The following is a 20,480-nucleotide window of genomic DNA, read 5'->3' as shown; positions in this document are numbered from 1 at the left end:
GCCCCCCTATGCCGCCCTGCCGGCCCCCTATGCCGACCCCGCTGCCGCCCTGCCTGCCCCTCTATGCCGCCCCCCGCTGCCGCCCTGCCTGCCCCTCTATGCCGCCCCCCGCTGCCGCCCTGCCTGCCCCTCTATGCCGCCCCCCGCTGCCGCCCTGCCGGCCCCTCTATGCCGCCCCCCGCTGCCGCCCTGCCGGCCCCTCTATGCCGCCCCCCGCTGCCGCCCTGCCTGCCCCTCTATGCCGCCCCCCTGCTGCCGCCCTGCCTGCCCCTCTATGCCGCCCCCCGCTGCCGCCCTGCCGGCCCCTCTATGCCGCCCCCCGCTGCCGCCCTGCCGGCCCCTCTATGCTGCCCCCCGCTGCCGCCCTGCCGGCCCCCTATGCCGCCCCCCACTGCCGCCCTGCCTGCCCCTCTATGCCGCCCCCCACTGCCGCCCTGCCTGCCCCTCTATGCCGCCCCCCGCTGCCGCCCTGCTGGCCCCTCTATGCCGCCCCCCGCTGCCGCCCTGCCGGCCCCTCTATGCCGCCCCCCGCTGCCGCCCTGCCGGCCCCTCTATGCCACCCCCCGCTGCCGCCCTGCCGGCCCCTCTATGCCGCCCCCCGCTGCCGCCCCCCTATGCCGCCCTGCCGGCCCCCTGTGCCGCCCTGCCGGCCCCCTAGGCCGCCCCGCCGGCCCCCTGTGCCGGCCCCCTGTGCCGCCCTGCCGCCCCCCTGTGCCGCCCTGCCGCCACCCTAATGGCCGGCCCCCTGCCGGCCCCCCTGCCATGCTCACCGGCCATTTGGTGATGTCATCTGGCCACTCGTGGGGTTCCATCGAGGCTGGCTGCTCACACACCCTGCAGCAACACAAAGCAGAGTTTAGCCCGAGAAGTTGCCTTCCCCAGCACCAGGCAGGATCCCCCCGGGCCACCAAACTGTCCCTGTCCCCGGGCTGCAGTCCCATAGCTCCCCTCTGTCTCTGCAAGAGGCTAGGTGATGGCAACAGCAGCCATAGCTGTGCAGATGAAAGCCACAGTCCCTCAGTGAGCAGAGAGCAGGGCCCCAGCATGAAGCAGCTGCCCAGCAAGTCACTGGCTCCTTTCCAGGTGGACACACCACCAAAGGTGGGCATTCAGCTGGTCTCAGCTCTACACCAGCCCATGGTAATGAGGACAAAGGCATGTGGGGCACCCAGAAGCTGGCAGGGCTCTCTCTGGGAAAGAGGTGTGCTGGGAACTTGACTGCTGCACCCCAGGAAAGGAGACTGGGAGAGCAGGTGAGGAGGGGGAGAAGGATGAGGAAGTCACCCTCAGCTCACCACAGGCCCCTGTGCAGGTGGGCAGCTAATAGCTGTGGAGAACAGGGGTAAGCAGAAAGATGAAAGATGGTTGTGCTGTGCCTCAGCCTCCCTTGTGACATTGGGGCAGGAAGGGACAGCACTGACCCTGTGTCCCTTGGTCTCCAGAGCTGCTGCTGTCCCACCCAGTGCTCAGCTAGTCTGGGATTCCATGCCTCTGATTTTACTGTCACAGCAGCCCTGCCCCACTCAGGATGGCAGCTGGGCTGGCAAGGACCTACCTGGGATCCTGATGACAAACAGACCCAAATTGCCTCTTGCTTCCTGCCAGCGTTGGGGTGCTGGGGTGCTGAGGCCATTTCACCCACACAGCCAGCGTGGACTGCAGGAGAGAGGAGAGGTGTCAGCACGGAGGCCAGGGCGGGAGAGGCATCAGCAGGAGTGGCCCTGAGGCTGCAGGGTCACCACACTCACCGAGCACTCCTCCTCCGAGGTCTGCACGCAGCCTGACTTGTCGTTGCGCACGCAGCAGGCCGAGTGCTTCTCCTTCTCCCTCTTGGCACTGATGAAGCTGTGCACCTGCTGGTCCTGCCTCATGCACGGAGAGAACTTGGCCCCTAGGTGGATCAGGGCCTCCTGGCAGAGACGGAAACATCAGCTCAGCCAAGGGGGAGGTGAGGATTGCCTGGGGCAGGAACAGGCTGAGGGAACTCAAGGGGTACCCCTCTCAGGACTCTGGGGCCAAGTCCTGCGTGCTGCAGCACAGCACGTGTCAGGCACACTCCCAATTTTGCTTTGAAAAAGGCAAGCCTGGAATAAAAATTTAGGGATTCCCTTGCCCATGGCCCCAGAAAGGCCAGCACTGTGTCCAAGGAAGGAAACTTCAGAACATGCCAACCTTTCCCAGGAGAAACAGCATCAGGAAAGCTATAGAATACATAGAATAAACCAGGTTGGAAGAGACCTTCAAGATCATTGTGTCCAACCCATCAACCAATCCAACACCACCCAAACAACTAACCCATGGCACCAAGCACCCCGTCAAGTCTCCTCCTAAAAACCTCCAGTGATGGCGACTCCACCACCTCCCCAGGCAGCCCATTCCAATGTGCAATCACTCTTTCTGTATAGAACTTTTTTCTATCACACACCATATGACTCCACCATGTTCTCTTGGCCTTGTAGGAACAGGGCACAAAGCAGGAGTGCCAAGCTCCAACCCAGCCTCCAGGTAGCCCATTCTGCAGGGAAGCAGGGGCTGGGAGCACCACTGCATTCTGCCATTGAGGGCAGGACCCCATAGGAAGTCCCAGTGGCAGCTGCTAGCATCATGCTCCAAGGAGTGGAGGGCTTTGTTCCCTGCAGCACAGTGCCCCGGCAGTCCCAGGCAAGGACACTCACTGAGCTGGGGCCAATCCAGAAGTTCTCCTGCTGAACATATTTGACGTTCTCATAAACCCCTCTGTTTCGCAAGACCTGCAAGGAGGGAAAGCAAAGGCCCCCTGAGCTCCTGCCAGCAGGGGCAGCAGGGCAAGCAGCAGGGGCTGTGCAAAACAGCCCCCAGCATGAACACCATGTCCACAGCCTACAGCCGGCACACACTTCTCTCAAACTGGTCTTCTGCAGGACCACAGGCAAGCTCCCATCAAAGCCTGGGATCTTCAGATTTCACACTGGCTTACTTCAACTTTCAAGAAATCCCAGGGCCTGGAGACCTGGGAGGAGCTGGAGAGCCTGCAAAAAGCTTTGCACAGCTCAGAAGCATAAAGCAGCACCTGCTGGCAACATAGGCCCAGGTGCTGGTGACTGTGCTCTGCAAGCTGTCAGACACGGAGGTGAGAAGGTCCCCAGGGCATGCCCTGCATGGATCAGGGACAAAGCTGTAGAGGTAGGTACCCCAGCGACCTTCAACATCACATGGGCAGCCTACAAACAGCTTCAAGATCAGCTCTCAAAGTCAGACAAGTCACTCCTGCTCCTGGCAGAAGCAAAGTGCTCCAACTGTTGTGAAAACTTAACTCAGGTTTGAAAGCTTTCCCTGCCATGAACATCCTTCTGGTCTCCAGCAGGAGGGGAACAAGTTGTTTGGATGGGCTCCCAGCACAGAGCCTGGAGAGAGCCCACTGTCTGTGCTGGATATACCTTGATGTCAAGGGCAATGTGGCCGCAGAAGGGAGAGAAGGCAGTGGGGGGCTCAGAGATGCTGCAGGCAGCCCCCAAATGGCCCTCAGGCAAGTGGCCAATGTGCCGAGGACAAAAGAGGCCCAGCCGAAGGCACAGAGCCCATCAGGCTGCAGGAAGCCAAGAGGATCCACTCACAGAATCCACCGTTTCGTGCTGCGAGAACCCCACGGGGGCGATGCCGTAGATGCACACGGCCAGGATGGTGATGAGGGAATGCACAAAGGTGACCCAGTACGTGAAGAAAGGCCTGGGGGGAGGGAAGGGGAGAAGATCAGAGGCAGAAATCCAGGAGTATCACATCTCAGGGCACAGAAGAAAAGCTGCTGGTTTTCCCCAGGGGCCTTGGGAGAACCTGGGGTACAGGAGCCAGATCACTTAGGGATGCCCAAGACTGGGGGCAGTGACCTAAGGTCTTGCTGCCCGTGACAATGGGCAAGGCCTCCTTTCCCAGGAAGGCACCAGGAGAACTGCTAAGCCTGATGCCAGCATGCTGGGGGGAGGGGATGCTGGGGATGGGGGAAGGGATGCTGAGTGGCAGGGATATCTGAGCCTGTGTTCAGCACAGGACAGCAGTGGTGGGGCAGCGATCTGCAGGCCCTCCAGGTAGCGGAGGTCCAGACACCCAAAGCAAGCTGTGGTCCTGATGCAGGAGATGCGAACTGGAGGGTCTGCATCCAGCAGGTTGCACCCAACCACCCCGAGTGGCCCAGGGGCACCAGCACTCCTTCCCCCTCCCTCCCTCCCTCCTTTGGCTGGGACCTCCTCTGTGAGTGCAGCTCTCACCTGTGGTCATCCATGTCCTCGATCTGCCGCTTGACGTAGCTGTCGATGCGCTTGCGGTAGGTCCTGTTTGTCAGCTTGCCCACCATGCCCAGGCCATAGGGCCTCTTCTCCTTGGCAAAGAGCTTCCTGACGGGCACGGCGATGCGCTGCCCGCGCTTCTGAGGGCTGACGCTCACCACCTCCTGCCGCAAGCGCACCTTGGGCTGTGCCAGGGCCCCGTCCTTCTGCTTCCTCCAGCCGCGCTCCAGCGGCCTGCAAGTCAAAGCAGGACACCAGTGATCCGAGGAGAACGCCACCAGCAGGTCAAGGGAGGTTCTTCTCCCTCTCTACTTCATCCCAGTGAGACTACAGTGAGGTGTGCTGGGTCCAGTTGTGGGCTTCCCAGTTCAAGAGAGACAGGGAACTGCTGAAAAGAGTCCAGCAGAGGCTAGGAGGATGCTGAGGGGCCTGGAGCATCTCTGTGAGGAGCAAAGGCTGAGAGCCCTGGGGCTGAGAGCCTGGAGAAGAGCAGCCCAGAGGGCATCTGAGCAATGCTTAGCAAGAGATAAGGGTTGTGGTGCAAAAGGGTGGGGTCAGACTCTTGTCATTGGTGCCCAGTGACAGGACAAGGGGCAATGGGCATAAACTGGAACCCAGGGGGTTCCGTCTGAAGAGGAGGAGAAAATTCTTTGCTGTGAGAGTGACTGAGCTCTGGAGCAGGCTGCCCAGAGAGGTTGTGGAGCTCTCTGGAGAGCTTCCAACCCCAGATGGTCACTGTGCTCCTGGGCAAGCTGCTGTGGGTGCCCCTGCTTTAGCAGAGGGGTTGCACTGAATAATCTCCAGAGGTCCCTTCCAAACCTCACCATTCTGTAATCCTGTGAATAGTTTCCTTCTGCATGTCACAGCAATGGGAAGCAGCCCTTCCCTGGTCTTTGGTAGCAGCAGACCCTCTGGCTGTGCCACTACAGCTGGGCTGAGTAGCAGCTGGGGGAAGACAAGGACCTGCTTCTTAAGCCTCCATCATATCCAGATGGTTTTCTATTTCTTTGCTCTTGAACAGCAATCTGGAGGTCAGGTCTGCAGTCTTCGGACCCTGACCACCCTTTCACCCTTGCTCGTTGCTCAGCACCGTAGTAGCCATACCTCTGATGTGCTCCAGCCTAGTTTACCTTCTCTGGCTTCCCCTGCACCAAGACAATGGTTGCCAGGAGCGTTCAGAGAAGCCAGGTTACAAACTTCTTTCTGAAAGATCACCAGAGCATCTTTGAGAGCTCACAGCAGCTCTGAAGTATGGACAAGCAACAGGATCTGGGGAATCTGAACCTCTTTGGCCAAAAACATTGCTACAGAAGTTCAACTATTGCCAATCCTGCCCCAAGCAGATGTATTGTTATGAAACTGTAAGTTCCAGCTTGTCTCTAGCAGAAAGTGTGGATTCCACCACAGTCTGCCCTTGCACCAGGAGCTGAAGTGGTTTCTGTGTTACAGACCTGCTGTTTCCCAGTGTTTCTGGTGCTGGGCTATCAGCCTGTGCCAAAATAAATACCTGGGCACCTAGAAGGGCACCCTACTGTGATTCTGATAGCAGCTCTCTGAAGTGTGGAAGAAATGTGTTTCCTCAATAAATAAAACTATTTAAGGAGAGCCAAACAGAGCCAAGAAGGCTGAGACCATCTAAGAGGAGTGACAACAAACTCCCACTATTTGCTGCTTCCATTTCTGTTAAGGCTGAGTCAAGTTCTTGGAAACACTGGAAGGCAAAGCACCAACAGAGCAAGATGGGCCCTGAGCAGCAGAGCTACACCAAGGACCTCCCAGTCTGCTCCATGTTCACACCCAGCAGAGCTCCATGCCGGGGTGAGCTGCCAGCTAAGCTGGAGCTGACTCGGAAACGACACGGAGCAATTACTCAGTACCAGTTACTCAGGTGGAAAAAATCTAGGCAGAGGGCACAGTACCACCCACAGACTTGTAGGGCTCTGGGCACCAGTGCCACACCTTTCTCTCATTTTAAGTGAGGAATGTGGCCCAGCTTGACACTCCACAGTGCTTCACACTGCTCCTGGAACTGTTGTTCCTGGGGACTGTGGCAACGGCAGCAGCCTCCTCCTCTTTACCTTCTCCATAGCCAAAGGCTGGGCCTCCAGCATCCTCACAGCTGGTCTAAAGAGTCTTTTGTTTCCTCAGGGTCTCCCAAACACAGCACATGAAGCTGGAAGTTGCTGGAGAGATTGCAGAGGTGGCCTCAGAGTCACCTTTCACATGCCTGGGGAGCCAGGGCAGAAGGTCTTAAGCAGGGCTTAAAGGAAATCCATCACTGCACTGCTCTTTGAGCTCTGCACCAAGCACCCCCAGCTTCCTCCGTGCGGGAAGCCCCACTCTGAACAGGTCGGTCACCCCATGCTAGGCTTTGGCAGCCTCCCGGATACTCACAGCAGCAAGTGGCTTCTTTCAAGCTCATTTTTGTCCAAGGCACCTCCTGTGAGATCTGTCTGATCCAGAGGTTTCACTTCAGCATCTTTGATTGCAGCTTCTGACGGTGACTCGAACACTTCATCTGGGTACGTGGAAAGCTCTTCATGAAGGACTCCTTCCTGGGCAGAGAAACAGAAGTCCCATCAGAAGAAGCCAGCTTCACATCCGAGACACCAGCCCTGGCAGAAAGCAGCGCTGCCCTCTGCAACGCGCTGCCCTGCCAGGCCTCTGTGGCCAGCAGCAGGCCAGAGTGCTGCCCCTCACCCGAGCGAAGAAGGACGTGTCGAGCTCGTCTGGGAAATCCACCGTGTCCTCCTCCAGGAAGCTGGCGGGGGTGAAGCTGCGCCGCTGAGCCCTCCGCAAGGTGCTGTCCTTCACAGAGCGCCCCTGCAGCCACACAACCCGCTGTCACCTCACTGCCACGAACCTCGCCCCAGGCACCTGCCCAGCACACAGGGAGCCACAGTGCTCAGCTGGTTCATGCTTGAGCGTGGAGCACAGCAGAGCTGCTCCTCTGTGACGCCTTCCTGGTGAGACTCACAGGTGGTAGTTACTCCACGTCTGCATCCGCAGCGCCCATCTCCCACACAGGTGAGGCTTCTAACACGCTCCTCTACCATGTGTTGTGCAGCACTGCTGACCAAATGGCAGAGATGGGTGCTACAGGACACAGCTAAAAGGTCTCTGGGTCCAGGAAAGCAGACACGTGGCAGGATGGACACTTGCCTAGTAAGGGCCTTAGGCTTTTCCCTGGCTGCTGACCAGCCAGAGGTCCAGGCTGAACTGGAACACTCTGAGGCTGCTGACTGTGTGAATCAAAGCCCTCAGGCCAACAAAGGGCAAGCAAGACCTGTACCATAGCCTAGCTTCTTGCAAGTCCTGCCTCCTAGACATGGGGCTGAAGCAGGACAGGAAGTGCCTCAGTTTTGTGCCCTCCACTGAGGCCCTGCCCTTGGCAGCTGCTTGCCCCTCACCCTCCTCCCAGGCCGTGCCCACAGGCAGTACCTTCACAGACTCACAGAATCAGCCAGGTTGGAAGAGACCTCCAAGACCATCAAGTCCAACCGATCACCCAACCCTACCGAATCAACTCGACCGCAGCACTAAGTGCCTCATCCAGGCAACACCTCCAGGGACGCCAACCCCACCCCCTGCCCGGGCAGCCCGTTCCGAGGGGCAGTTTCTCTCTGTGGGAAGAGCTGCTTTCCGACACCCAGCCTACCTTGACGAGGGCGGCAGCGGCTCGGAAGCTCATCTTGGCCACGGACTCGCGCTTGCGGCGGCGCGGCAGGCGGCTGAAGCCGGAGCGGGAGCTGGTGAAGGAGCAGAGCGAGGTGGCGCCCGGCGTGATGGGCGTGTGGGGCACGCTGCAGCCCTCGCTGTCATCCGCCACACGGAAGGCTCGCCCGCGGGCCAAGGGGTCTATGATCTGCCCAGAGAGGCAGCCTGTCAGTACAGCGCCCCCAGAACCCTTCCCCACCCAGCCCTCCCCCTTCCAGCTGGAGACCATGAGGTGGCTCCTGGCATTGACCAAGAACCAGGCTGGACGACCAGCAGGATGAGGGAGGGGATTCTGTCCCTCTGCTCTGCTGAGACCCTGCCTGGAATCTGTCCAGCTCTGGGGCCCCCAGCACAAGAAGGACATGGAACTGCTGGAGACTGTCCAAAGGAGGCCATGAAGATGATCAGAGGGATGGAAAACTTCCCCTATGGGGACAGGCTGGGAGAGCTGGGGCTGTTCAGCCTGGAGAAGAGAAGGCTCCAGGGAGACCTCAGAACAACCTTCCAGTACCTGAAGGGCTCCAGGAGAGCTGGGGAGGGACTTGGGACAAGGGCTGGGAGTGCCAGGATGAGGAACAATGGCTTTGAGCTGGGAGAAGGCAGACTGAGACTAGAGAGGAGGAAGAAATTGTTTGCAGTGAGGATGGGGAGAGACTGGAACAGGTTGCCCAGGAAGGATGCGGATACCCCCTCCCTGGAGCTGTTCAAGGCCAGGGTGAATGGGGCCTTGAGCAAACTGGTGTCCCTGCCCACAGCTGGAACTGGGTATCTTTAAGGTGCCTCCCAACCCAAACCTTTCCATGGATCTATGGATGGACCAACAAGCAATTCTACAGTGGGGAGATACAGAATAACCTTTTGTAAGCCTCAAGTGCAAGTCCTCAAACCTCTCCTCCTACTCTTCTCCCTTCCCCTTTTTCTCTTGTCTGCATTGACTATTTTCACCCATCATGTTCTTAATGTTCACAGGAGACTCCACATCTCCTTCAGCCCTTCCTAAGCTGTCTCATTCATCTCCTGTGCCACAGGGCTCTGCAGTCAGAGAATGTGCTATTTGCACAGGAGCTTCAGCAATCCCTGGGAAGAGCCATGCTGTGTCTCCAGACAGTTTCCTTTCTGGTGCTGGCCAGCCAGGACCTTAAGAGTGCCCTGTTGAAGCTTCCCTGTATATTTACATCTGCTCCCATTAGCTGAGCTGTAACAGCTGGGAAAAGCAGGCAAGCTTCCGGGAGCTGCAAGCCCTTCTTTGGGCTCTCCAGGCCAAAGCTCTCACTTCTCCCAAACAAACTAATCAGCCTTCAGCTACAGATCTTGCCAAAGCTGTGGCTCCCCTAAGACTTCTGTGCAGTACCCTGATGCTTTATGAGCCATTTTTAATCCACAGCTGTACACTCAACACGAAGCTTTATGCCCTCACACCTCCTGATGCCATGCTCTGATTCCATGTAGCCCACATAGAGCTCAACAATATTTCTGAGTCTTCTGTGACCAAAGACTAACTGCAGTACAGCTCAGCTATTAAGAAAGCAGGAAAGGGCACGAGAAGATGAAACCCGAATGGAAGATGCATGGTGTTCTCCACTCCTTGAGTGCTGCAGCCAGGTCTTAGGTCACAGGCTAGCCTGCTGCAGAAGGAATTGGTTTCACTGCTTGCCCCAGTTGCAGTAATGCACAGTAATCAGCCACAAAGGGAGCAAAGGGAAGAGCTGAGACATGGTGGGTCAGCTCTGAAGTGCTGCCAGCTGGATGTGCTTGACTGGGGCCACACTTGAGGGCAGCAAGTACCTCTGAGGCACTCAAAACCATTTCTGAGGACCCACGAGAGACACTTTTTGAAGCCCTGAAACAGAACCAGCTCTGAGCTGAGCACACTGTTTGGGACAAGGACCAAGGTCAGCTTCCTGAGTGACACCAGGCCTGTTGCTGTATGTTTGGGCCCAGGATACCAGCCACTCTACATACAACACAATTCTGTCCTTGCAAAATGGCAGCAAAATGCCTGAGCTCCTGGCCCCGCTGCACACATCTAATCAGTTCCATAGTCACAACAGGACAAACAGAGCTCTGAGCCCATCACCCAAATAGCTGAGGGATCTCAGCCAACGAGACTGCAGAGAGGCTGCTGAAGGAGGGAGTCTGCCAAACTGTATCTGAGACCTGAGAAGTGTCTGAGCACAGATCCCAGACACACACAGGCAGAACTTCAAGCCCACAGATAGGTCATGGCTGCTAAAGTGGCAAAGACACTGTGCAGGAAACTCACCCTAGCCTTGCCTCTGCCCCAGGGTACTCACCTTTTGCATGCCCAGCTGGCAGGGCCCGACATAGAGCGGAGGGGGAGTCTCTGTGCTGGTCAGAGAAATGTTGTCCTGGCTGGGCAAGTCCATCTCCCGGATGACCTGCGGCTTCAGCTTCCCATAGCGCAGGCTGCAGTGGCGGAGGCTCTTCCTCTGCCACTTCTGAGTAGCGTCGCTGTCTTTGCTCACCCCAAACCAGTCTGCTGTGCCTCTGAAAGATGCCAGCACACAAGTGCAAAGAAACATTATGCTTGTTTGGACTATGCCCATCAAAAGACAAAAGCCCTGGCAGTCGCTTCCAGCCCACCCCAGTTCAAAGCCAGGCAGAACTCTTCCCCACAAACATCTCGCCGCCTGGCCTCAGCTGGCTTCAGCAACCTGACAGATGCTGGCCAGAAACGTTCACCAGCAGTCTGAAAAATGACAGGAGAGATCCACTCGTGTGTAAAGGACAGTTTGGTCTGAGTTCTTCTAAAAGAAAGCACCAGAAATGAAGCTGAGAGAAGATGCTGGTGAAAGGCTGGGTTTGCTCCGCGGAGCACGCTTACCATCTGCAGGCCAGCTCTAGGGCCCCAGTGTGGGACTGCAGTTTCATGGCTCTGGGGCTTCTCCCAAGAGCCACCAGAACTCACTGCTCTCTCCCAGACTCCCCCACACACACTCCCACAATACCCCCAAATTCTTCTCATGCAGCAGGGTTTCTGTCCACCTCCAAGGTATCACCGATGGCAAATGTTTGCCACGGTCCTGATCCCCGCTGAGGCAGACACACACAGTTTTGAGCTGCTGATGGCAGAAGCAGGAGCACAAGGTGGGAGCCATGAAGTAGGTTTGCTGCCAGGTGGCTGCTTTCATGGAAGAGCAGTGGATCACAAGCAAAATCCCAAGAAAGGCACAGAAGGATCAGGGTAAGTCAGACTAACAACCTCCTACAAATACCACAGGACAGCTGGTACCGTCCACCTACAGAGCCCACTGGAGCCTGCTAAGCCCTTCCCACCATGGTGAATCCCTCCTCAGAAGAGGACAAGCTGTGTCAGCCTACAGCTTTCTGGCCCAAGCATCAAAACCTGAAAGTTCCTTCCAAGCCAAACCCCAAACCTTGGCCTCAGCCCCCCAGCCCAGGGGCAGGGTTTCCAGCTGCTGAGAAGCCACAGCTCCCAGCTCACTGCAAAGCATTAAAGCACACACTGGGGTGAAGGCTGGGTTAAAGCCACAGCTGGGTCACCCCGGGGAACTGAGCTGGTGCACTGGGGACAGGGAACTAGTCCTGTGCTTTGCACCCTTCCCAGCAAAAATGCCATCAACCAAGAGGTGAAGGTGTCCTGCCACCACGTGAAAAAGGTGCAAGTTTGACACCCACAGCCTCTCCAGCTAAACCCTGCAGATGCCAATCACACTGCCCTCAGCCTTTCCCCCCATGATCCACAGCAGCCCCTTCAGCAGGCATCAAGTCACATAGGCCACTGCTGGGTCTCACCTGACCTCTCCAAACAGTCCAGCAAGTCAAAAGGAGCCAGAACTCAGACATGAGGGTAGATGCATGTCTTGGAGCAGTGCTCTGCTCCCCCAGACCCACATCCCATCAGAGTCTGCGGACCCAAACCATGCCTACAGCACAGAGGTCATGCTCTGGCCACGCAGATGCACAGGCACAACACACAGCCCAGAACAGCCTTACACCTCAGAGGGCTTCTCACACACTGCCAGAAACAAGGTTTCAACACCAAAGTGACCTTGGGTGACAAGCCACCCCTCTAAGGGAGAGGGCTGAGAGTCATTTGTGCCCATGCAAGACCACTGCACCAAGAGCAGCACCTCAGAGCCCCCTGGAACCATGCTCCTGCTAGCCTGGAAAGACCAGCACCAGCACAGCACTGAGAGGACCACTCCTGAACTGCCAGAGACCAGCACTGGTCCAGGGCTGGGGCAAAGAGCTGTGAAGACAGCCCAGGAGAGCTGACTACAGAGTATCTGGAGCACCCTGGCAAGATGCTGAAGGCCCCGGTCCAGCTGGGGAGCCCCATCACATCCTACAGATTCCCTGGAGCACTGTGACAAGCAACAAACCAAAACCAGAGGTCAGCTCCTGCTCTTACATCACCAGCACCAAAAGCTCAAGACCAAATGCAAGCTGTCACCAGAGGTGGATATAGTGCCAAGGTGGCACCTGGTCAATGGCAGCAGTGAAGAAGGTAGGGCAGGAAGGGACTCCTGGGCACTGAGAGCAGTCCCTGTCATACTGTGTGATTTAAAGGCTCACTGGGCTCCAGTCACAAGGTGGTGCTCGGTGCACCACGGTGCCCAGGACTGCTGGGGTAGCTCATCTCCTTGGTGTAAGTAAACAGAGACCTCTACCTCAAAAATAAGGCAGTCACATTTGGATCAGGAAGAGCCACCACGTCAACAGGGAAGGAGTGGATGCTCTGTTCCAGTCACCAGCTCCTGAGCTCCATCTGGTCCAACATAAGCAGCATCTGTTTGGTTCTGCTTCCTCTTCTTTCCCTTCTGCCCTGAGGAGGCTCTGGGGCCAACACAGGTACGCACCACGTGTTGCAGTGATGCCAGCAGAGCCAGGCTGTGCTGTGGCTGCCCTGGGGAGGTGTTCCAGCCACGGTGGATGCCAGAAGGTTGACAGCTTGTTAGGACAGGCAGGAGGGAGTGAGGCTGGCGGGTGGACAGCTTGTTAGTCCATGCTGCTCGCTGACAGCTGCCTACACGTTCAGTAGGGCTGACAACTGACTCGGTTAGAAGCACAGGGAACTGTCTCGCTCCTGCCTGCTTGCAGGCCTCCTGGCCAGCCCTGGGAAGGCACCGTGGTCCTGGCCAGCAGCAGCCAGAATCTGTGCAGCTCACAACAGCCCTTGCACACACATGCAGGGGTGGGTTTCACACTCAGTGCTAGCAGTACCTGAAGAAGGATCGGGGCAGGGACTGTCGCTTTCTCAGGGGACTCCTGCCCCGGTGCCCCTGCAGGGGCATGGTCTGACTCCTCTGAAACCGAACCTGTCTGCTGCAAAGAAAAGAGAGCTGAGGGGAAGGGGCTGCAGGGATGTGGAGGGGAGTAGCCACCTGCAGCCAGCACCTCCCCAGCTCCTTCCATAGTCCTGTCAGCAGCCATTGTGCTACACCACACACGACAGCAGCCTCCAGCTGAGAGCATGACCCAAGAGAAGAGACCAGACTCAAGCCACACAACACCAGCTGCTGAATCCTTTGGTTGCAGCTGTACTTCTGACACAGGCCTCCCCTTGCTTCTGAAGGTATCAGGGATACTGCAATACCCTTCAACCCCAAGACCTCTGATCAGCTACCTTCTACCCAAATGCCCAGCTACAGCCCCTCCCGGCTGGCTTTGGACAGTGGAGTGTGAAAGTATGGAGGTGTCAGTAGGCTGAGATACCACTTGCTGACATACAGGTGCCTGATGCCACTGGAAGTGCTCTGGGCCCCTTCTGGATGACCCTGGCAGGATCTTGCCTGTCGGATGAGTCTGTCTGACATCTGCTGCCTTGCATGTCCAGCTCAGTCACTCTGGAAGACTGGAGGTGGTGTTAAATGCCTACACTCAAGCACATGAATTACTCCCACACCATGTTTTGGACCACACAGGCTTGACCTTAGGCTCACACTTGATCTGTATCCTCTAAGCCCCAGGGAACAGGACAGTGTGGAATCCTCCTGCCAAAACAGTTTCACATTCTGGGGGCTATGCTAAGAAGAAATCCTGGCAGTCAGCCTCCCTGGACTCACAAAATAAATCCCCCAAGACACCTTCAGGGATGCACAGCCTGCAATTCTCCATTGCAATCCCAGTTCTGCTAAATGGAGCACAGGTCTTCAGGCCTTTCCTTGGTACTTTCCAGCTCCCTGCCCTTGTTTCTGTTCCACTGATTTCATGCTTTTATGTCTAGTGTCATGTCATGTGCATCTCCTGCAGGTCTGCCCCTTGGAAAGACCTTCCCACTGCTGCACCTGCAGCACTCTGCAGAAGTCACTCTCCTCCATGCTGTCGTACCCACACCCCACAGCACTGCAGAAGTCACCCTCCTCCAGGAGAAAGAGGCCTGGACACACCCCCACACGCCCCCGTGCTGCACAACAGCCTGCATGACACCACTCAGCACTCCCAAAATAGCACTGAACCCACACATGCACACTGAGCAGGAGACTCCCAGGACTTCCAAACCCATGTGCACACCTCTGGGCCACGCCCTGTGTGGCCACACGTACTCTCAGGATACAAAAGCCCTGCACAGACCATTATGCACAAGCAGGGATGCAGCCACCAACCAGAGCCACAGAATTCCTTCAGAGCCTGGACAGGCAAGATGTCACAGGGTCTGTTGGTGCAACAGCCACACACCTGCCCACAGCCCCAGTGCTTCCTCAGTGTGTGAGAGATTCACCACCACTCTCCAGCCCTCCTGCCTTGCCCACTGTAGCTCCATATGTCTTCTCAGTCTTGCAGCAGCACTGGGGGCAAATTTGTTCCCCCAGCACCAAAGTGGTTTGCACTTCCCCAGCCTCTCCACCCTATAAACAAGCTGCACGTAGTGCATGTTTGAGGCAGAAGGTTCCTCTGGCCCTCCTGCACAATCCTTCTTGTTGGGGCCTCCACAGCCCCCACCAAGGATATCTCCTCATCTTTGACATGCTCCTGCCTAATTGTCCTGGCAAGGAGCTGGACCAGGGCAAGAAGGTGAGGGAAAAGGCAGTCCAGGTGTGCAGTGACAGCCTCAGAAGCTGTCCACAGCCCTGAAAGGAGCAGGCTTCATGGCTCGGCCTTCACAGCTCAGCCTTCACAACCTCACAAGAAGCAGGATCACAGAGAGCTTCTGTGGGAGAGCTTCACCACCAAGGCAGCTGGGGAAGGTCTGAAGCAAAGGCAAACAGTGAGTGGGAGGCCAGTCTTTCCCATAGCTGGAAAGTTGCTCCTCCGAGTGGGCGAAGCCTGACTGATTGGAAGTGCCCCTGACCTGCAGGGCTCCAGGGATGCTCCTGGGATCCAGGCAGGCCTGACACGCTGCCAGGGATAACAGCCAGGCATTTCAGGAGAGCAGCTGGGAGAACCACTCCCTTTGGATGAACTGGGATAGGCCTTTGTCACAGGGAGGAAAGGAGGGGCACCCAGCTGTGTGGCCATGTCTCAGGGACCCACAGGTCATGGGGACAAACGATAACCCTTCGTGCAGCCGAGGATCCAAGCAGCCTCTCCCCACTCTCCATCACAGACCTGCCAACGAGCTAGTGCTAGGAGCCAAGGTGCTGGAAGCCTTGACCTGAATGGGATGGGCTCCTGCTTCCCCCAGCAATCCTGTGCTCTCAGATACCAGACTAAAGCAAGCCCAGGGCACTGCATCACACAGCTTCAGCTAAACATCAAGAGCCTGAGGCATCCTGCTACTCAGAAGGGGTCAGCTCCTTGGAGTGTGGGGACAGTCAGCATTTGTCTGAAACAAAGTGTCAAGAACCATTTGTTGTCCTGATGATCATAATCTTCCTCCCAGGACTTACTAAAGAGGCTACTCAGCACCACTGGGCTTATCTGTTCGGTATCTGCACCCAGCCTCTTCTGCAGTCTCACGACAGACCAGAAAGGAGACGATCTAAGCCTGCTGTGACAGCGTTCTACCAAGGGGCATGCAGAGGACTGTAAACCCAGAAGTAAAGGAAGGCAGTGGATGGCATAATCCACCAAAGCAGGCTCCATGAAGTCGGTGTCTCACCTCTTGATGGTCTGGGTGATGGAGGTCTGTCGTTGCAGCACTGGCCTCCTGCCCTCGTGGGGCAGGGAGGGCACGCGGGTGTTGTCGGCCGGCATGCTGACACTCCGCAGGAAGGCCTGGCGTCGGGTGGGCTGCCACACAAAGCAGGAGGGGAGTCAGAGACTGATGCTCCACAAGGCCAGTCAGGCTGTGAAACAGTCAGCAGCAAGTCAATGGCCACCCAACACCCCAAGCACGAGCTGGGTGCATGCAGTCGGGCCTGCGGCCCTGCTGGCCAGGAACGGCTGCAACAGAACAGTCAGCACCAAGGAGGCAGCACCTGCGTGCTGTGGTGGGTCCCATCCAGGCTGGCTCTAGCCTGGCCCCTTGACTGATGGCTGTTCAGAGATGAGCTACATCACTAAGCTCCTGCAGCACATACTGCTGGCTTTTTCCTAGCCAGAAGGAAGCCAGGCCAGGTACTCCTAGACCACTGTAGAAGGTGAAGAGAAGCACAGCGAGATTTGCTTCAGAAGTGAGTCTGGATCTGCAGCAAAAGCCTGCAGGAGATGAGGGTGGATCTGTGTTCCAGCTGCGGCCTGGTGCAGGCTAAGCAAGCTGAGAAAGCCACAATGGCTTTGCTCATAACCTAACTGTCTGGACACACTGAGGTCTGAGAGCTCTTGGCATTTCTTGGCCGAGTGTCACCTACCACATACAACAACTCACCAGGCTGTTCTCAGCTCATACAACTGCCTCCCCAGGGCTGCTCTGGATTAATTTTTCACCAGCTTGGCAGAGACATCTCCCATTTGTAAAGGGCAGGCTGAGCAGACTGTCCCTCTGGCAAGTGAAGCTCCGATCGACTGTTCCTCCGTTCAGACATTGTCTCTGCCTCAAGGCTACTTGCTAATTCAGCCCAGAGAGCTGATAATTTCCACTGATCTTAACACAATTGACATGTTTTATGTGAACACAATGCATAGATACTCAGGTTATAAGCCAAAGGAGCCCACTGTGCACTCTCATCACGACAGCTGTGCTGTGCACACCAGACCTCCAGAAAACATCACCTCTGACAGCTTCCATCCTAAGTACACAAGGTCTCTCCAGAAGTTAGACCTTAGACTTAGACATTTCAGGTAAGAGAACATCCATCAAAACCTTAAATAAGTGATTAGGAAGGCTTCAGCCTGCACTGTTAAAACCCTCCATTCCACTTCTAATCCCTGCAGACTGAACCCAAATCACTTTCCTACCAAGGGAAGCCCAGGACCAAGACTTAGCTGCCAGAAGCTGTCACATAACTGAAGTGCACTTTGGCCTCCAGATCAAGGGATAGCCAAGGGGCCAGGCCTTGCTATCTCAAGTGAAGCCCATGTCTTCTCTTCAGACCAGCTTGTCCTCAGCTCCCCTGCAGGGAAGCCTCACAAGGCTCCATTTCTCTGGCAGCTAATCAGGGGAACCCAGGCACTGCAGCCCACCCATGGACCTGGGCAGCAGGAAGCCTCTGGCTCTGCCCTGGGGTCAGGTAGTCTCTGTTTCTTCAGGAAGGTCATGGAAGCAACTAGCAATCATCTCACCCAGGTTTCACCCCTACAAGAAAGTCTTTGGTTGGACTTGATCCCTTCCAACCCCTAGCATCCTGTGATCTTGTAGCAGAAATTCCTGTCCCTTTTCCTAGCCCCAGCACAAGCAGGGATGTTTTACTCTCCTGCATTGCACAGTGCCCATTCACCACTCACTCCATCTCTACTTCACCACTCTTCAGTGTTACTTATTCCTCATCCCACATGATTCTCTTGTGCTCCTCATGCTGTTAACAGCTTTGTGTTGCCAGTGACTGTTCTTTCCCTGCTGTTACTGACGAGAGCCTGGCATTATCTTGGCTGTTCCTAAGTCAGATTCATTCCCTGCTCATTTCAGCACTTCCCACCCCTAATGTTTGTCTGGAAGCCCTTTGCTCCCCCAGCCCCCTTAAGTTTGAATTCCTCACTCCCATACCCCCCTAGCCAGGACACCTTTCACAACCCCCATGGATCCAAACACTCACATTCCCTGATCTGAGCACATCAGCAACCCACCCTCATCCCTCCCACATCCCTTGCAAGGGGGAGTTCATTACTGATCAGAAATTCTCTGCCGAGGCCTCGTGACCTGCCATCGCACGCCGCACTTCTCCCACCCTGGACTGCAGGAGACCACAGGCACTGCCTCAGCACGGTGGGGCTCCACCCCCCGCCCCCACGACGCCACAGACCCTCCCTCCCACCCCCAGCCTCCGTACCTGCACAAACTGGGGCTCTTCTGGCACGGGCACAGGCACCGGCACCGGGATGTCCAGCTTCAACCATGGCGGCTTCTTGCGCTGCAAACTGCTGGTGCTGTCGTGTCGCACCTCCGACATCGTCCCACGTCTGTCCTCAGGCCTAGCACAGGAGAGAAATCGCAGTCAGGAGGGAGCCAGGCTCAGCCCTGGCACAGTGTATGCCAGCAGGGCCAAGCAGAGCACTCTCCTCCAGGCTGCAACTGATGGGAGGCAAGCCCCACACCAGACGGCTTCTCAAAGTGCCTCCTGAGGGTCCAGGCATCCCAGCCGGTGTCTGTGCTGCTCAGCCAGGACAAGACACTGAGGACATGGCGTGGTTCTGAGACCTGCAGGACCTCCACACAGATGCCAGAGAGAGCATGAGAGAGCTTGAGAGTCACCTCCCATTATGATTTTTGCTGAGACTACTGTGAGATTCAGGTTCCTCAAGAATCAGTCATGAATTAAATCTTAATGAGCTCTGGGTCCAGTCCAAGCAGCTAAGTAACTGCAGTATCAAAAGCCACTGACCTCCCTCTAAAAACAGCTTGTGACTCACTGCCACCCTTGCCCACCCAAAGCCAGGCACCACAATCTCCTACTTACTGCACAGCAATCGGCAAGTGGCCACTTCTGGTTGTTCTGATCTCTTTTAAATGCAGTCCCCTTCTAGAGACACATCAGAGTGCACAGAGCAATGCAAGTACAGCAAGAACATCAGAGCTGGCACTAATCCTGCCCAGGAGTGGGTTTCAGACATAAATAATAATGATAGAGTGTTTAAATCAAACCCACTGGGTAACCAGCATGCCAAAGGAACCAGAGTGACTTGCTCTCATCCTGCCCACCCTCCTGTTTAGGCTGCATGCAGTGGGGCAGGAACCACACAGCTCCTTCAGGCTGGCCAAACACCTATTTCACTGCGCACACTCAGAGAAACAACTCATAGAACAGACTGCATTGGAGACCTCCACAGGCACCCTCCAACCTGAATTATTCTACAAGCCCATATTTCTTCCTCCCCTAGCACACATACAGCCACAAGCTAGCAGTGGGAAGCTGAAGGGAACAGCAGGTCCAATTCCGTCCCAGTTCCCTCCTTACATTGTCCTGAGCCACAGATCCCACAGGGGACAGAAAACAATTTAAACAATGGAAAGAACCCCTCAAGTCAAGAGTAGCATTGCCTTCCCCCACCACCTGGGCAGATGGAGGAAGCAGCCAGTTAATTTAGCAGGCATGCATGGTTTGAAAGAAACAGAATGGTTTGGGTTGGAAGAGACCTTAAAGAGACCTAGAGCAGACTCCTCAAGGCCTCATCCAACCTGGCTTTCAACACTGCCAGGCTTGGAGCCTCACCATAACCTCACCACCCTCATGGGGAGGGAAGAATTGCTTCCTAATGTCTAATCTAAATCCAGCTTCTCCCAGCTTGAAGCCATCACCTTCGCCCTGTCACTCCATGCCTTTGTCAAAAGTCCCTCTCCAGCTCTCTTGTAGCTCCCTTCAAACACTACAAGGTTGCCACACAGAAGTACAAAAGCTCTGTTTGGATTAAAACTCAGTGTCCTCACAGTGTGAAAATGTCCATTTGTTTTGAATGCACGAGTTCACTATGCAAGGATGCTTCCCTGAGAGCGGGCCGGTCCTAGGGCAGGCCCAGAGGCAGAAGGACCTCTATCCTATACGACATTTGGCACTCAACTAAAGGAGGCCCTGAGCAGCCTGAACGATCCCTGCCTTGCCAAGTGGCTGAGCCAGACAGCCTGGTAAGTCCCTTCCAACCCAAACCAAGCAGTGGGTCCCTGGAACATGCACTGCCTGTCCCAGCATTCCCACCCCGTTCCCACAGCAGCTGCCCAGGGAAGGGAGCTGTGGTGAAGCTCACCACTGCAGAAAGTGCACAGAATGTGTACACAGAAGGTACAGAAGGGAGGGGGGAAATAGGTCAACAAAAGGGAGTGGGGGATGATCTGGATTGGGTTAGGAGAAGAGAATCTCATCTAAAAGGAGCTGATGACCAGCTGCCAGCTCAGTCACACAAGCTGGGCTGGCTGCCAGCAGCGCAGCGCTCAGCTGAGCCGGAACGACAGAAAGGGAGGACTCAGCTGTAGGTGGATGAAGGTTGGGTTTCAGCAAATACCACAGGCCCCCAAAAGTCTGGGAATTCATGATGCAGCCTGCACAGACA

General features: G+C 56.3%; 1 protein-coding gene across 1 annotated transcript in view; it reads right to left on the bottom strand.

Annotated features, from left to right (window-relative positions):
• The window catches only part of RHBDF1 (rhomboid 5 homolog 1), a 42,902-nt gene that overhangs the window by 6,433 nt on the left and 15,989 nt on the right, over nucleotides 1-20,480 (bottom strand). The window contains exons 2-13 of the mRNA XM_054180737.1: nucleotides 18,269-18,410; nucleotides 16,003-16,133; nucleotides 10,271-10,484; nucleotides 7,918-8,124; nucleotides 6,960-7,082; nucleotides 6,654-6,814; nucleotides 4,242-4,493; nucleotides 3,594-3,705; nucleotides 2,676-2,750; nucleotides 1,749-1,910; nucleotides 1,556-1,656; nucleotides 771-834 (exon numbers count right to left, since the gene is read on the bottom strand). Of these exons, the coding sequence (XP_054036712.1) occupies nucleotides 771-834; nucleotides 1,556-1,656; nucleotides 1,749-1,910; nucleotides 2,676-2,750; nucleotides 3,594-3,705; nucleotides 4,242-4,493; nucleotides 6,654-6,814; nucleotides 6,960-7,082; nucleotides 7,918-8,124; nucleotides 10,271-10,484; nucleotides 16,003-16,133; nucleotides 18,269-18,410 (1,744 nt within the window). The remainder of the gene's footprint in view (nucleotides 1-770; nucleotides 835-1,555; nucleotides 1,657-1,748; nucleotides 1,911-2,675; nucleotides 2,751-3,593; nucleotides 3,706-4,241; nucleotides 4,494-6,653; nucleotides 6,815-6,959; nucleotides 7,083-7,917; nucleotides 8,125-10,270; nucleotides 10,485-16,002; nucleotides 16,134-18,268; nucleotides 18,411-20,480) is intronic.

Source organism: Dryobates pubescens, chromosome 4 (genome assembly GCF_014839835.1).
Source record: "Dryobates pubescens isolate bDryPub1 chromosome 4, bDryPub1.pri, whole genome shotgun sequence".
NCBI lineage: Eukaryota > Metazoa > Chordata > Aves > Piciformes > Picidae > Dryobates > Dryobates pubescens.
This window is presented reverse-complemented; position numbering and strand designations above follow the sequence as displayed.